Source organism: Limulus polyphemus, unplaced genomic scaffold (assembly GCF_000517525.1).
Source record: "Limulus polyphemus unplaced genomic scaffold, Limulus_polyphemus-2.1.2 Scaffold430, whole genome shotgun sequence".
Taxonomy (NCBI): domain Eukaryota; kingdom Metazoa; phylum Arthropoda; class Merostomata; order Xiphosura; family Limulidae; genus Limulus; species Limulus polyphemus.
The window spans coordinates 146976-163583 of NW_013666040.1; the positions used below are offsets into that span (position 1 = coordinate 146976).

At 33.7% G+C, this 16608-nt stretch overlaps 1 protein-coding gene across 1 annotated transcript in view; it reads left to right on the forward strand.

The window, feature by feature from the left end:
• LOC106458220 overlaps positions 1-12127 on the forward strand; it is a 44170-nt gene extending 32043 nt beyond the window's left edge. The window contains exons 6-9 of the mRNA XM_013917695.2: positions 5405-5477; positions 6258-6460; positions 8628-8879; positions 10119-12127. Coding sequence (XP_013773149.2) covers positions 5405-5477; positions 6258-6460; positions 8628-8879; positions 10119-12028 — 2438 coding nt within the window. The 3' untranslated portion in view covers positions 12029-12127. The remainder of the gene's footprint in view (positions 1-5404; positions 5478-6257; positions 6461-8627; positions 8880-10118) is intronic.
• The last annotated feature ends 4481 nt before the right edge of the window (positions 12128-16608 follow it).

Genomic DNA, 16608 nt, shown 5'->3' on the forward strand with positions numbered 1-16608 from the left:
AAACCAAAAGGGCTTTTAGTGGGAACTTGTTCCAGACCACCTAATGATACTGATAAAATTAATGAGAAACTTTATACGGTGAGCATAAGATTTCAGCTGTTAATGAGGTCATAATTATGGGCGATTTTAATTTAAGAGTATAGATTGGGAAATTTTAGAGTCAAACCACGAGGGAGAAAGGTTTTTTGGAAACTGTTCAGGATGTTTTTCTTCACCAATTAGTCAAGGAACCAACTAGAAACAATTCTATTTCATATTTATTGTTAATTTTTAATATAAATAATGGTTGAGAGGGTGGAAATTGGGGAACATCTGGGTGCAAGTGATCTTTGCTCTATTAGGTTTGGTGTTTTGTTGCATATGGAGATCAGGAATAATGATATTTTGGTCACAAATTTTGAAGGGATGTGACAAGAATGATCTGTTGTGAATTGGGCAGATGAGTTATTTGGAGACACTGATGAAATGTGGAAAATTTTTAATGATAATTTGTTAAATATTGAAGATAAACATATTTCTAATGGAAAGAAAAGGGTGGCTGCAAGTAAAATACCAGGTTGGCTCACAAAGGGCATAAGGGATAAAATTAAGTAAAAGCATCACAGTTTAAGAAATTTAAATTGACTGGAAGACTTGGAAGATTATAGAAAATTATAAAGTTGGTCAAACAGGAAATTAAGACATCAAAAGAAAAGGTGGACTGAAAACGTAAAAATTAGCAGTAAGGATTTCTTTAAATACATTAAGGGTAAACAAAATGTTAGGATGGGGGTAGGACCTGTGAGGGATGTTAAAGGAAGGCTTGTATCGGATTATTATAAGATGACTGGGTTATTAAATTCTGCTTTTTATTCAGTTTTTACTAATGAAGATTTAAGCAGTATTCCTCATCTTGAACAGTTGATAGATGGAAACAAGATGATGATATTAATTCTGAACTTGTTAAGAAAAAATTGGGACGTTTAAAGAATGATAAGGCTCCTGAGCCAGATGATATTTCCCTAAGGGTTTTGAAGGAGGTTAACGATTGAATATTTGAACCACTTGTTACTATTTTTTGCAAGTCTTTGAATAGTAGGTAGGTACCAGAGGATTGGAAGTTAACTAATGTTACTCCTCTTTTCAAGGGAGGTAATAAAAATTTCCCCAGTAATTATAGACCCATTAGTCTTACATCATTTGTGGGAAAAGTTTTGGAAAGTGTGATGAAAGATGCTTTAAAAAGTTATTTAACAAAGTTTAGAATTTTATCAGATAGTCAACATGGTTTCACTAAGGAAAAATCCTGCCTTACAAATCTTTTGACATTCTTTGAAAAGGTTACTGTTTATGCAGATGAGAATAATGGTGTAGTTTTGGTGTATCTGGATTTTCAGAAAGCCTTTGACAAGATGTCACATAAAAGGCTTGTAAAAATTATATTTTTAGGTGTGGAGGATAAGTTAGTTGATTGGGTAGAAGAGTGGCTGGATGGAAGAGAGCAGAGGGTTGATATAAATGGAGTTCAGTCAAACTGGATCAATATCACAAGTAGGGTACCTTAGGGCTCAATCATAGGATCTTTGCTCCTGTTGATTTACATCAATGACATAGATGAAGGAATGATCAATAAGTTACTTATATTTGCTGATGATATTAAGATCTTGGGTGTTGATAGCTGTGAAGAAGATGTTGCTGCTTTACAAAAAGGATTTAGATCATTTAGTGAGTTGAATGAATAAATGGCAGATGGGTTTTAATTATTATAAATGTAAGATATTGTATGTGGGTTATCATAATTTGAATTATAAGTATAATTTGGATGGGGATAACCTTAACAGTGTTGTGAAAGAAAGGAATCTTGGTATAATGGTTGATCAGTCTTTAAAGCCATCCAGACAGTGTGCTGTTAGTAGTGGTAGGGCAAATAGGATTTTAGATTGTATCTACAGAAATACTAAATACAAGTCTAAAAAGGTTATAATTTCATTGTATAGATCACTCTTTAGGCTACATTTGGAATATTGTGTTCAGTCTTGGACTCCTTACCTTAAGAAGGACATTGAATTGTTGAAAAAAGGATCAGAGGAGGGTTACTAGAATGGTGCCTGGGATGGAGGGATTGTAATACACAGAAAAGTTAAGATCTCTGAAATTGTTTTCTCTTGTAAAAAAAAAAAAAAAGAGTTAGAAGGGATCTGATTGAGGTGTTTCAGATTGTAAAGGGAATTGATAGTGTTGATGCATCATCTTTTTTCATATTTAAAAGTGAGAATAGTAGGGCTAGGGGACACAAATATAAATTTCGCAAGAGTAGGAGTCATCTTCGGCTAAGACAGTTTTATTTTTCCAACAGGGTGGTTGGCCTTTGAAACAGGCTTACCTTCAGATGTTGTGGAGGCAGTAAATTTAAGTGAGTTTAGGAGAAAGCTTGATAATTATCTGAATGATCAGGGCTGACTTTGAGGTTATTTTTATTTCTTTAATTTTTAATGGTCTTAGTGTAGTTTAGAGGATGAGAGAGCCTAGATGGACCAATAGGTCCCTTATTTTCCCTAAACATTATAGAACATTTTATAGAATATTTACAAGTAATACACCTAGAAAATTTTAGTTTTGTTCCACAAAAGTACATTCTAAACTCTTCATTGAAATTTTGTTCTTTTTTTGGATGTATAAGTTGAAATACATATTTAAAGTAAAGTACTATTATTTAAAAAGATAATACTTTGTTATAACCAGTCCTAAACATCCAATTTACCAACATATAAGCTAGCTATGGTTATTTACTTGTAGATTGCATGCCTTTAAATGTGACGATAATGACATTTATCTCTAACTGTAAAGAAGATTCAAAGCATCTTTAAATGTAGTTGAATTTTCACATGGAAATTTTGGATAAAACATAAAATATATGGTGTGTATATAGTGCACTTCTCTTTATGAATGAAACATAAAATATATGGTGTGTATATAGTGCACTTCTCTTTATGAATAAAACAAAATATGTGGTGTGTATATAGTGCACTTCTCTTTATGAATAAAACAAAATATATGGTGTGTATATAGTGCACTTCTCTTTATTAAGGCTTCTAAAAACTATCAAAATATAATACTTGTGGTTGAACTAGGATATTAAGAAAGGGCGTGTGTGTTTGTGCCAAATATCCAAGAAGGATCGAGAGTCTGGGGGCAGGGTTAAGAGGAAGATTCCAACTGGATCAAAGGCTGATAGCGTTTTAGCAATAGAAATACAGTATTCTTCATGTTTTTGATATTTTGTTTTAGAAGTATATTTGACAGGTGTAATTGGAGAATTGATCACCAGGCCATGAAAAGGGGAAGGCACATGCTGGGTGTGCCTCTGTCTGAATCAGTCTATGATCACAGTACCTTTTATTTTGTGTGAAGTTAATACCACGAATAAACTTTTTTTACTAAGACATGAACAAAACTTGTCATGCGTAATATATAAAAAATATATATATAATTCATCATGTTTTCATTTTGAGTGATATGTTTATATTATAACAATTTATTAATGCATTTTTCTTCAAAAGAAAAGCCTAAAAACCAATATCGAAGAAACTTAGCTCCTTACATTTTTTGTACCATTCAGCTGTTTCATCAGTTTTGAAATGTTTTATCAACAATCCTATTTAGAGCTCTTTTTTCCATATATAATCAGGCTAGTTATTTTTATTGGTTTTTGTTTGTTTTGTTACATACTCCAAACAGAGAATTAGTAAAACTTAAGGGTCAAATTTTTCCTTGGTCCACTCACGAATATTTTAATTAATGTTAAAACATTTTTTTTCTTCCATGGATTGAATTAATTACCTTTAATAAGATTAGATGTGAAAGAGGTATAGTACAAATTAATCATAAGAACTTGAGTGAGAATATTTATCTATCTATTTAAAATTCAAACTTGTTGTTTCGGTTACTGGTTAAGAAAAAGAAACATTGAAATTTTATTGATTTTGTTTTCTTCTTAAAGGAAAGTAACGTAATCCTAACAGAGAATAAATAAAATTTTTTCAAGGCCTGTAAGAATATAATAAGGGTAGATAACTAGGTTTAGATTTTAGTTCAAATAATTAAAACAACATGTTTCTCATCAGCTCCTGTATCTAGTAGAAGTTGCTACCAACTCAGATTGTTTTATATTTTTTATTTAAAAATTGTAAATTTTCCAGTGTCTGTTCTCAAATGTTTGATTGCAGCGCAATCTATACAAAGACAATATTTACTATAGTAAATATATGTATTTATTGTTTGAGCAAAATATAAGTTATGCTAAAAATTCAAATTTCCCTGAGTCTATTCTCAAATGTTTGGCCCCCTAGTGGCACAGCGCTATGTCTGTGGACTTACAATGCTAGAAAAACGGGTTTCAATACCTGTAGTGTGCAGAGCACAGATAGCTCATTGTGTAGCTTTGTACTTAACTACAAACAAACAAGTCAAATGTTTGATTGAAGCGCCACCTATACAAAGACTATATATAGTATAGCAAATATATATGTATTTACTGTTTAAGCAACATATAAGCTATGCTCTTCAAAAAAAAAAAGAGAGCTACTTTCCTTTAGATTTCTGAAAATATCTGATGGCAAATTGGGAATTTTTGTTGTCTGACCTTTGAGGTTTTGATTTAATTATTTTAATTAATTTTTCATAACAGATGTTATTTACTCTGAAGCATTGTTCAAGATCTTTCAATGCTATAAATTCTTTCACTTTAGCTTGTATAATTGCAATACATTTTTAACTTTGAAACTAGCTGAGTAGACCTCTGATGGAGGAAGGGATTAAAAATCAAGTTAAAATCACTTTACAAAGAATCATACATGGCAATGAGTTGAGCTAAATGCAAGCTAAAGAAAAGCTTTTTCCTCAGTGCATTTTGACTTATTTGTCACAATGAAAGTGATTTCAGTTTCTAAGTAGTGCATTGCTTTGTTTGGTTACTAGTTTGTTTTTTTAAGCAAAAATAGGTTTGTTGAGTTTCGTGATGAGCTGTTAATTTAGATGTAAATTATATACATATATATGGAAGTTGAAAAGGATATGTCGTATTCTGAAGAGAAGGAATGATTAGTTCTGTCACACTAATTGGTTGAGAAACACAGCAGTTCTCCAGAAAGTGAAGAAGTTAGTAAACTCATGGAAAATGAATTTCACAATAAAAAAAAGTAAAATTTTAGATATTTGATGTAATGAATATTCTGTCTTACTAACTTAAGTAATTTGTGGGCAACATTGTTAATGAGTAGTGTGTCTATGTGGTCTCAGTGTTTTTTTTAATTTATTTTCTTGTATTAATTACTTCCTCATATAAAGCTACTACTAACTGTGTTCAGTTACTTGTCTAGTGATATTGTGTTTAACAACCTCATTAACATTTTAATGTGTTTTGCAGGTAATTATGCAGCAAAGGACAGGGGTAGCTTAACAAAGCACCTTCGAACTCACTCCGAAGAAAAACCATACAAGTAAGAAATTAGCTTATTTAATCTGCAGTGTAATTTAAAAAAAAACAACAACTAAATATAAAAATCCCAAAGTGCACATTCCTGTTATTATTATTTATTGTATTTAGGCTATGTTATGAAATGGGAAGTTTTTTTTCCTTTCTATCAGTCCTATATTGTAGTTAGATGATTAGTAATTCAGATACTAATGTGGCTGAAACAGTGACTTAAAAATATTTCAAAGTCTAGAAAAAGCAAAGTTGTACATTAAGCAACTCAAAGTTTTAGTTCTATGCAGGCATCTTAATTGTAAATCTGTGTTCCTTTTCTGTATGTGTTACCATCCTGACTACACAGAGCTGGCTCTAGACAAAATTGTGGCCTGTGTGAACTTTTTATATGGTGCCCCTGCCCCTGTAAAATTGACAAGAACTACTAATTGTAATGTCCATTTTGGTGTCCCTTGGGTTGGGAACCCTTAGTGGGGGCACTGTTGTCCACCTCAAGGACCCCTGTGTTTACATTTCCTTTTTTGTTCTATGTTTTCTTGATTTAGTTATTTTAATTTTTTTCTGTGTTATTTCTTATTAATTATTGCAACTATATATATATATTTGAACTTTTTAAGCTACATATAATTTATTCCTTTTCATGTATCATTCACTGTCTAAATTATTAATTGTTTAAATTTGTTTTTAGAATTACAAGGCACAAACGTCAGTAATGCAACAAGATTTTAGGTTTATCCATCACATTTTTATCCTGTATATCTAAAAATAAAATGTTCCACATTGTTTTCAGGTGCCAGAGTTGTCCATACAAGTGTCGTAGTTCCAGTCAGTTATCAGTTCATGTACGCACTCACACAGGGGATAAGCCATTCCAATGTGTTCTCTGCGACACTAGGTTTAAAATCAACTCCGACTTGAAGCGACACATGAGAATTCATACTGGAGAGAAACCCTATAAATGTGATATGTGCCCCTACTCATGTGCAATAAAAGGTAAAGGTTTCTTGTGGCTTTGCCAAGACTCTACCATGTTAAACTATCATGTAGTGAAACTAGTGGTACAGTTTGTTTGATTATCTAAGTTGGTATGTACAGCTAGCGAGGTTGTTTAATTTGCTTATTAGATATTGTGATGTCTGTGACACTCTGTTGTTTGTTTGATTATCTAAGTTGGTATGTACAGCTAGCAAGGTTGTTTAACTTGCTTAGTAGATATTGTGATGTCTGTGACACTCTGTTGTTTGTTTTGTCTAAGTTGGTATGTACAGTTAGGAAGGTTGTTTAACTTGCTTAGTAGATATTGTGATGTCTGTGACACTCTGTTGTTTGTTTTGTCTAAGTTTGAGCTTGTGATGGATTTAGTGAGGTGCTTGAGAAGTATGATATTGACATTAGAGATTTTGAGTAGTAATTACAGTTAGTGTTGGATATCTATTTAATCTCAAATCTTTGAGATCAAACACTACATTTATTTATGATATTTTATGCCAGTAGTTGCTAACTGCTGGTCTGCAGAAACAACAAAAGTTTTTTATTGCACTCTCTTTCTTTGAGACTGGTTTACACTTCTACTTGAATAAACACCACACCTTATGAGCTTGACTGTACTGTTGTTTAAGAAGAATAGTTAGGACCATAATATGAACAACTTGTGGCTGTGGTATATTATCAGTTTTTTTTTTTTACATAGTGCAGGGGGGAGGGGGAAAGCTTACTTTCCTAAACTCAGTCCTCTTCTACCTACATTTGTTTTTGCAAATTTGAGGGTTTTATTTCTTAGCAAGCAAAAGTACCCATCCCCATTCATGGGGAAAGTTTAAGTTAATCTAGCAAAAGTACCCATCCCCATTCACGGGGAAAGTTTAAGTTAATCTAGCAAAAGTACCCATCCCCATTCACGGGGAAAGTTTAAGTTAATCTAGCAAAAGTACCCGTCCCCATTCACGGTGAAAGTTTAAGTTGATCTAGCAAAAGTACCCGTCCCCATTCACGGTGAAAGTTTAAGTTGATCTAGCAAAAGTACTCATCCCCATTCACGGGGAAAGTTTAAGTTAATCTAGCAAAAGTACTCATCCCCATTCACGGGGGAAGTTTAAGTTAATCTAGCAAAAGTACCCGTCCCCAATGATGGGAAAAGTTTAAGTTAATCTATGAACTTAAATTATTTCATGGACTTTAAAAGGTTAATTCTGTCGCACTCTTTGCTTCACTCAGAGCTAAAACTCTGAACTACTTATACTACCTCTCGCAAATATTAATTGGTGAGCATTTTAGTCATGCTAATAGCTACTCAACAATAACATATGGTAAATCTACATTTTAATTCTTTAACTTACGTTACATTTTGAAATGTAAATGATAGTGGGGTTAATTCCTAACAATTTAGTGTAGAATATCCTGCTTGCAAAATAAAATTGGGTGTCAACATTATTCACGTCTGTTCTCCAGTCATTTCAAAAGTGAATGTTGAGCTTTGCCTGCATGCTCAGCTTTTCAAACAGGAAACAGATGAACACTTGGACAGACACTACGTTCGCAATATATAAATATATAGTGTGAATAAAAGTCCATGACATAAACAGCCACAGCCCAGTTTTTTTGTGTGTGGTGGGGAAGGGGGGGGACAAACATTTTGTAACATAATTTTCTTTAGTATAATCATTGTATTTTAAATAAATGTGAGTCTTTTCTATTGATCAGATATTTAATAATTGACCTGACAGTATAGAAAAGCAAATATAAATTTTTTTGTAATAAAAATTTAATGTGGACTTTTCTTTTTGATAAATTCATCTTTAAACATTGTTGGTGTTATGTTTTTTTGAATTAATTCATTAATATATAAGAGTGTAGTTGATAATTGCAATTTCACTTAAAATTTTGTAAGTTTGGATTAAATGTATGTAAGTTCTTTGTACAAGTGTAATAGAAGCTCTGTTACATCATAAACAGTTCAAATATTTTTACAAAATCTAAATTGTGTAGTTTTACTGCTAGGAATTTTTGTTCGTGTATATACTTTGGTAAGTTATTTTTGGGCAATATTTATTCCTTTTGTTCAAATTCTTCAAAAATTATTTTATTTTTTGCAATGTGTTTAATTAGAAGTGTAATGATGACAATGAATTAAACGTTCTTATCCTGACTCATTTTTTTTCAGCAAACTTGAAAACACATATACGAGTGAATCACTCGATGGACAATCCCTTGAAATGTTCCAAATGTGACTTTGCCACCCCATCCCGTCGAGTGCTCCGGGAGCATGAACGTGAACATAAGGATAAAACTCAACGTTGCAACCATTGTAACTATTTAACACCTTCTCTCTCGGCCCTCAATGTCCATCTGAGGATTCACAGTAAGGATAAATCCTTTAAATGTGACCACTGTCCATACAGTTCAAACAAAGCTTGTAAGTTTTTTCTTGTGCTTATAATGTTCACAAAATTCCTTACAAATCGTAATGAAGAGTTATTTTAATGTCTCAAAAATGTGATCTAGTCTGACAGTTATGAAACAGTACTATCACTTTATGAAGCAACTATTTTTTCCAGTTGTTTACTAATCAATACACTTAAGTTTTATGGGTGTTTAGACACTTTTTTTTCACAACTTAAGAACTTGGTGACAATAATTGAGAATAAGTTATTTTATTTGATTATAATTACTTATATATATTTATGCTAAAAACCACCGTGTTCTTTTTCAATCTCTATTGTTGCTGAGACTTTACAAATGTGTTTTTTTTTTCTGTCTGATTGGGGCTATTTGAAAGGACAAACTTGAGGAGAGATATCATTACACCGAACAAAAACATCTTTTTTAAAATGTCTCTGTAAGCCTGACTGCTTTCCTGTTTTTTCCTCAAGAACCTGAAAAATAATGATTCACACACAAACACACACCTAATTTAAAACCTAATATTAACTCTATCAGTAAATTAAACGTCTTAATTTTAGTTTTACATTGCAACATTGGCAACAAGGTAATTTTTGTTTTCAATAAAAAAAGTTTAAGCTTAATGCATTGCTGCAGAAGACACCATCTGTATCAGGAGATTCCATGAGACTCAAGAAGACTCAGTCTTTTGTCAAAATGGTAAACACCAGAAACAATGAATTCTATTTCAGTTACTTTATTATCCTGAAGAAGAACAGTGAACTATTCGAAAGCACTCGAGTTTTGGGTCTCGTTTCGAAACCATTACAACTTTTGTATGAGTTCCTGTATGCTAGCTTCTTAATCAGAATACCAATATAAAAATATCTTAAATAAAATATCTTTTGTTTGTTAATGTAATCTATGTACAGGGATTCAATATATTGTTAATTGGTATTATATGGTTGGTACTAAAGAAAATATTAAGGAGACAATTGAAACATATTTAATTATTGTTTGTTTCACAATAGTAGTTACATATCAAACTACGTTCTAAATTAAACAACTGTATAGTAATTTTTGCCCCACCATGCATATGTTGACCAATTAGGTAACAGTCAAAAGATAATTTTATGTGCAAGATTTAATAGGACTAATATACATAATTAAATTCAACATGTTATATATTTTTTTGTATCTACATGTCAATTAATAAAGAGTTATAGCTTTATAGTTTATTTAAAGCAGAAGTATAAATGTTGTTATTCACTAGGTAATCTGCCCCTTCATATCAAGAAAAATCACCTCAAAATGATTGGAAAAAGTCAAGCCAGAAGATTAACTGTAGAGAAGAATGTATCAGTTCTTTCTCAAACTAAATACAAGAAAAATAGAAAAACTTCAGATGGTATGCTTTTCAAATGTGGACAATGTGAAAAAAACTTTAAGGGAAAAAATATCTATCAAAATCATTTAAAGACTCACAGAAGCTGTGAAGGCTTACTTGACAGTACTTTTATCCCATCAAATTGTTCAGGAGTGGGTGATACTATCTGTGATGTGATATGCTCATCTGAAAGCTCAGATTTAAATACTACTAGTTCCACCAGTAGATTTTTTCAATCTGGAAATACCCAACTCACAGCAGCTGTGCACTTGGCTGATCCAAACTTTCATGTTATACAAAACACTGCACTTGATTCTCCAAACTGTAGTGTTCCCCAAGTCACTGTAACTAATGTAACAACACATCCGACAGTCGGTTCTCTTAAAATATCTGAAAATACAATGTCAGAAATGTCATTCAAAGTTCGGGACAGTGTGCAATCTAATAACAGTACACCTGTTTTTGTGATTCCCATTTCTGGTGAAAATGGAACTTTGGTACTTCCAACTAATGATGGCTTGCTTGACCAGTCTTCAACAGGCACCACCTGTAATAGCAAGAACAAACCGCAGGTTTCCTTGAACCACGGAAGAAGTACAGCCTCAAATTTTCAGATGCAAGAATCCTCCACTACAGCAGGAAGTAATTCAAGTGAAGAGAATTTTCACTTAGATAAACCAGGAATCACTTCTCTGCAACAAAGTCAGAGTAACTCTACAAATAATGTAAGGAATGAGAAGCTAGCCAATTTATTTTCCGAGAATTATAGTCAACATGAATTTTGTCATGGTACAAAGGTTCTCACTTCATATTCTACTTTTTCTAGTAGTCATAGCAATCCTACAACCACATGGTCAGCAAGCTCTCAGCCTTCTCAAGTATTCCATGTGAACAATTCTACTCCTGATATCACCAGCTCTGGAATTATGATGCAGCATGGCGGTTTGGAGTCTGGAACAACTATTTTGTATCATGTTCAAACAGATGGAGGAGGATCAGTCATCATTCCAGTTCTTCCCTTCAACCAAGAAGGAGTTTCTGGAGTAAGAACAGAGCCTGGATTTGCGATTCCACAGTTTACAGAGCCTCCTGGACTGAATCAGCAATCTCTACTTCCTAACGTTCAATATTTGGTTTCACATCCAGTCATCCAACCCGAACAAGTAGTGCAGGTAGACGTTGCAGGAATCCACTTTCCCACTAGTAGTGCTTCCGTTTCCTCTAGTCCCTTACAGATACCAAACAGTGTTCCTATAGGTCTTCCTTCTGTTGAAGTATCCCAACCATTGGGGATTATTGGTAACAGCCCAGAGCAGATTGGTGTCGATTCTGACGAAGGATCAGTTACCAGAGCCGTAGGGAATACGAGACTTGAACTATTTGCTAGCACCCAAGCATTAAACAGCACAACTGAGGTAGCAAGTTCACCAAGCTTTTCTCACCCAGTGTTTTTAACTTCATCATCAGGTATTTCTCAAGCTATTGTGACAAATCCAGACATTCCTGGGATAATGCTCCAGTCTGCATCAGATCTTCAGAACTTCACCAGTGTAACTACACCACCACTGGAAACACTAAATATCAATGCATGTAACAATACCCTGCATTATGTTGGATTAGCTACTCCTGTTTCTTTAGGGACCACGTGTGTATTGGCTGATTCCTCTGTATTGAAATCGAACATTTTATCTACCCTGGATTCAGTAACTGGAACTCAAAATTCTTTGAGAAGAAGTATTGGTGGAGGTTCTTTGGTCCCAACCTCAAGTTTTGGACATGAGATAACTAGTTCATGATGCACTGCTTGTGGTTTTCTAAATTTCTAAAGACATGGATGTAATTTTGTAGTTTTGTAATTGCTGTATTAAGAACTTGAATGTTTATACAAATATTTTTAAATACAAAAATAAATAATATATAAATATATATAAGATCATTCACCTATTTTTACTTTAAAAAAATTAGTTATTTAAGTATTGTCCAAACACCGACCCAAACACATGTTAAGGTGGTAATGATAAAAGAACATAATATCGTGTATAGCAATTAGTGAAAAAACTACAGTAAACGGAACAAACTGTCAGAAATAAGGAGGTTATTAACGTATTAGTACTTTTAGTAGGTGGCGTTTTACAAATTGAGCGAGTCATTTTTACGGTAATTGTTAGCACAAATAGGTAGTGATAAAGATAAAAGTTCAAAATGTACCGTTTTTTTATGATTTTAAAGGAATTACATTACGGTTCTGTTGGTAAAAGAAGAATTTTATTTTAGTCACACTTGCCCATATTTAGGTGTATATGATTATCTTAATCTGTTATAGATGGCGATCTAAGACATTTAAAGGCCATGATATCTATTATGGCCCCCCCGGTAAGGTGTCGATAGTGAATTTGAATATGGAAAACATTACTCATTGGCCATTTTGTGTGTAACTTAATGCTGTTAGTAACGTTAGACATCGCAATGGTTTTTATATTAGGAAAATAATATATCGCAAACGTAACGCAAATAATGATATAAAGTTACTAGAGGTCATGTTGCATTTCTTCACATTGTTATTATTTTTAATAGTAGACTTTCAATACTACGTTTTGTATTTTTTATTTCTTTGGCTCGGCATGGCCAGGTGGTTAGGGCGCTTGACTAGCAGTCTGAGGGTCGCGGGTTGGAATCTCCGTCACACCTAACTTGCTCGCCCTTTCAGCCGTGGGGCCTTTTAATGTGACGGTGAATCCCACTATTCGTTGGTAAAATAGTAGCCCAAGAGTTGGCGGTGGGTGGTGATGACTAGTTGCCTTCCCTCTAGTCTTACACTGCTAAATTAGGAACGGCTAGCGCAGATAGCCCTCGTATAGCTTTGCGCGAAATTTAAAATTAAACCAAATCCTTTTGTAACAACACAAACGTTGAAAATTGAACCAGTTCGATGGATATAAAGAAAGTCAGCAATAGGTTAGAGTGTACAAAACCACCACGTTATCAATGTAACACCAGTCAACCACGTTACTACCAGAGTAGGCTTAGCATGGCCATCTGTCTCGCTTAACTTTAGGCCAAAAACTTTTTATTTCCTTGCCGTACCACGAATTTATATATCACGTGATACATTAACAACAACATCTTAGCATTTGTTTTACATACTCGTACATGAACTTAGCATACATACATCACCGCTAGGCAATGTTAATTTTTGTTGTTGTTGTTATTAAACTCAAAGCTACACAATGTTGGTTTCTTAATACGAAAATTATTAATATTTAATTGGATGCAGGAGAGTTAGCGTTTTTAAAACGAATACAAATCTAGCTGAACTGAACTTCAGAAGAAAATAAACAAATAAACGTTAAATAAAGCCATAACTAAAAATCAAATAGAAATCGATACCTAAAAACAGTAGATTGGTTTTATAATACAAAATGAACATAAATTCCAGCACCACGATATACATGGAATAAGTATATAAATGTATAAATATACTGAATACACATATGTAGTGTTTTAACCAATTGCACCACTATACAGTAGTGTGTTGTCTGTCAGTCAGTAGATACAAAAGTGACGTCACATAAGGGACGCTTAACGCTGTAATTTATACTGCCGTGTCGTTAGTAGAACGTGCGCATGCGACGAATCACGAGAATAATTATGCACTCTGTAGGCTACAACACAGCACAACATATGAACTTCAAAAGCAAGAAATACATCTAGTATATATTGGTGGCTGTAAGTAAAAATGTTATGTATAGTTGTCATTAAATTATGATCAAAGTACCTGCATATATCAGAACTAAAAATTAACACAGTAATGATCTCAGGTATCGTTCTTGCTAATAATGATTATAATTATTCAGTTGGATACACACACAGATTTCGGTTTATCTCTAGTACTGGTTGGCCCTGTGGTAGAGCTCCGGATTTCGGACCTTGCGAGTCGGATTCGAATTCATACAATAGTACAATATATGCCCCTGCACTTTAATTCGCGTGTGCGTTATAAGAATGAGAGTCAATTCATTAACGTGGGTGGTAGGGGTATGTTGAGTGAATAGAAGTTCAGGATTAGGGACAGGGAAACCTAGCCGTAGTAGCTTTGCCATTAATACAAATACAGATTTGTTTTCGGCAATGATTATAACTTTAAGGAATTGTTTTAGAATGGCTTCCTAATTTGGAAAAGTTTCCAAGGACTGACTTAGAAGAAGAAGAAAAGGAGAGGGGGGGGGGGGCGAGAGAAGTACGAAACATTATAAAGACGAAATTACTTAAATTATCGGAAGTGGAAAAACGGTATGTCTGCGGACTTACATCGCTAGAATCCGGGTTTCGATACCCGTGGTGGGCAGAACACGGATAGACCATTGTATTGCTTTGTGCTTAACTTCAAACAAACAAACAATGTATGTGTAAAACATCTGAATGATCTCTTATAGCTCTTAGGTCAGTCGACCTTTCAGTTCTATACGTGATGTCGTTTGTACTTTTCAAAGTACAACTTGCTTGTTGTTAAATACAAAGATACAAAATGGACCATCTGTGCTATGGCCACCGCGTGTATTGAAACCCAGTTGTTTAGCGTTATAAGTTCTCAAACTTGTCGCTGAGCCACCGAGGAGGAGAGGGGGGGGGGGTATAACTTAGTTACTTAGACAAAATTCTAGTAGTGCATGACTTTTGCGTCACCCTGTATTTTTGCGTCATCCTGTATTTTTGCGTCATCCTGTAAAATGCTTACGCATATAGATATTTTATGATACAGTATTTTTTTTTCTGTACATACACAACGTTAGTCGAGCCGAAAAACAAACAAACACAAAATAATCTTTCTTATTTCTATCTTTGGATTGAACAAAATGACGTCACGATAGATTGCTTATGTTGTACCACTCAACTTGTATACTCGTTTTTATATCAATTGGTATAATATCGAATAACTTTTAAGTGTTTTCCTGTTGCAATACTCAGCGTAATTAACTATGGTTTAGCATGCCAGGACTATGGATTAGTGGCCTGTTGCCGCAAAAAGAAAAGATAAAACAAAAACCAATCGCACTCTGCACTTTAAGAGTTTAAATGCGTTATAAGAGTGATGACCAGATCTTAGAGTAGCCCAAGAGTTGGCGGTTGTCCCGTTGACTAGGTGCTTTCCTTCTAACCCATAGCATTAATGGTTCGAATCCCCGTTCCACCAAATATGCTCGCCCATTCAGCCGTGGGGGCGTTATAATGTGACGGTTAATCCCACTATTTGTTGTTAAAAGAATAGCCCAAGAGTTGGTGGTGGGTGATGATGACTAGCTGCTTTTCCGTCTGGTATTTCATTGCTAAATTAGGGACGGCTAGCCCTCGTGTAGCTTTGCGTGAAATTTAAATCAATCAAGTATAACACTAGAAGTAGAGACGGCTATATACAGATAGCCCTTGTGTTGCTTTGCGCGAAAATCTGAAAATAAAAAAAATGATAAATGTTTTTCTCCTACCAAAGTCAGACAGTAAAGAATTTGAAAAGGTGAAATAACACTATTTGAATGTATAAGGATTTACGAAAAAAAAAGTTTCAAAGACACTTTCACCTCTTTATTTTCTTTGCGATCACCTTTCGGGGAGAACTGTGGGGTAGCGACCTTTAGTTTGAGAACAACTGACGTAAAGTAATTATTTTTGTTGTTGTTCGTGTCTGAAATACGAGTAATGCAATCTTCTTTCTTCCAAAAAGTTTAGCTATCCATTTGATTCACTTGAGTATATGTTTCTGGGCCCTGAGTTATGTTACATTGCTTAGGACAATGAACTCTCTAAACGGAAATTAACAAGAAACAAAAAAATTATAGTTTCAAAAATACAACGAAATCGTAATTCTGACACATAATTTCGTAACTCAATAAAAAAAAGCAATAAAACCATCAACTCAGTCAATATTGATGTTGAAATTTATCTTTACTCATAAAAAGCCTCCCAGTGTCTCAGCGGTATGTCTGTGGACTTACAACGTTAGAAACCGGGTTTCGATACTTGCGGTTGGGACAGCACAAACAGCTCATTGTGCAGGTTTGTGCTTAACTACAAACAAATAAATACTCGTAAAAGAATTCCGAAATTATTATATTTTTCTAATATAAATCAAGAACTAATTACTAAAAAAAAAATAGAAGCAAGATACAACCCAAAGTTATAGTGTGCGAGATATTTGGAAGGCATTCGGATCTTCTTAAATTAACCAAACTTGTTAATCTACACGTGTTTGTTTTGACCAGTTTTAATACTTGTTAGTCTACACGTGTTTGTTTTAACCGATTTAATTACTTGTTAGTCTACACGTGTTTTTTCTGACCGGTTTTAATACTTGTTAGTCTACACGTGTTTGTTTTAACCAATT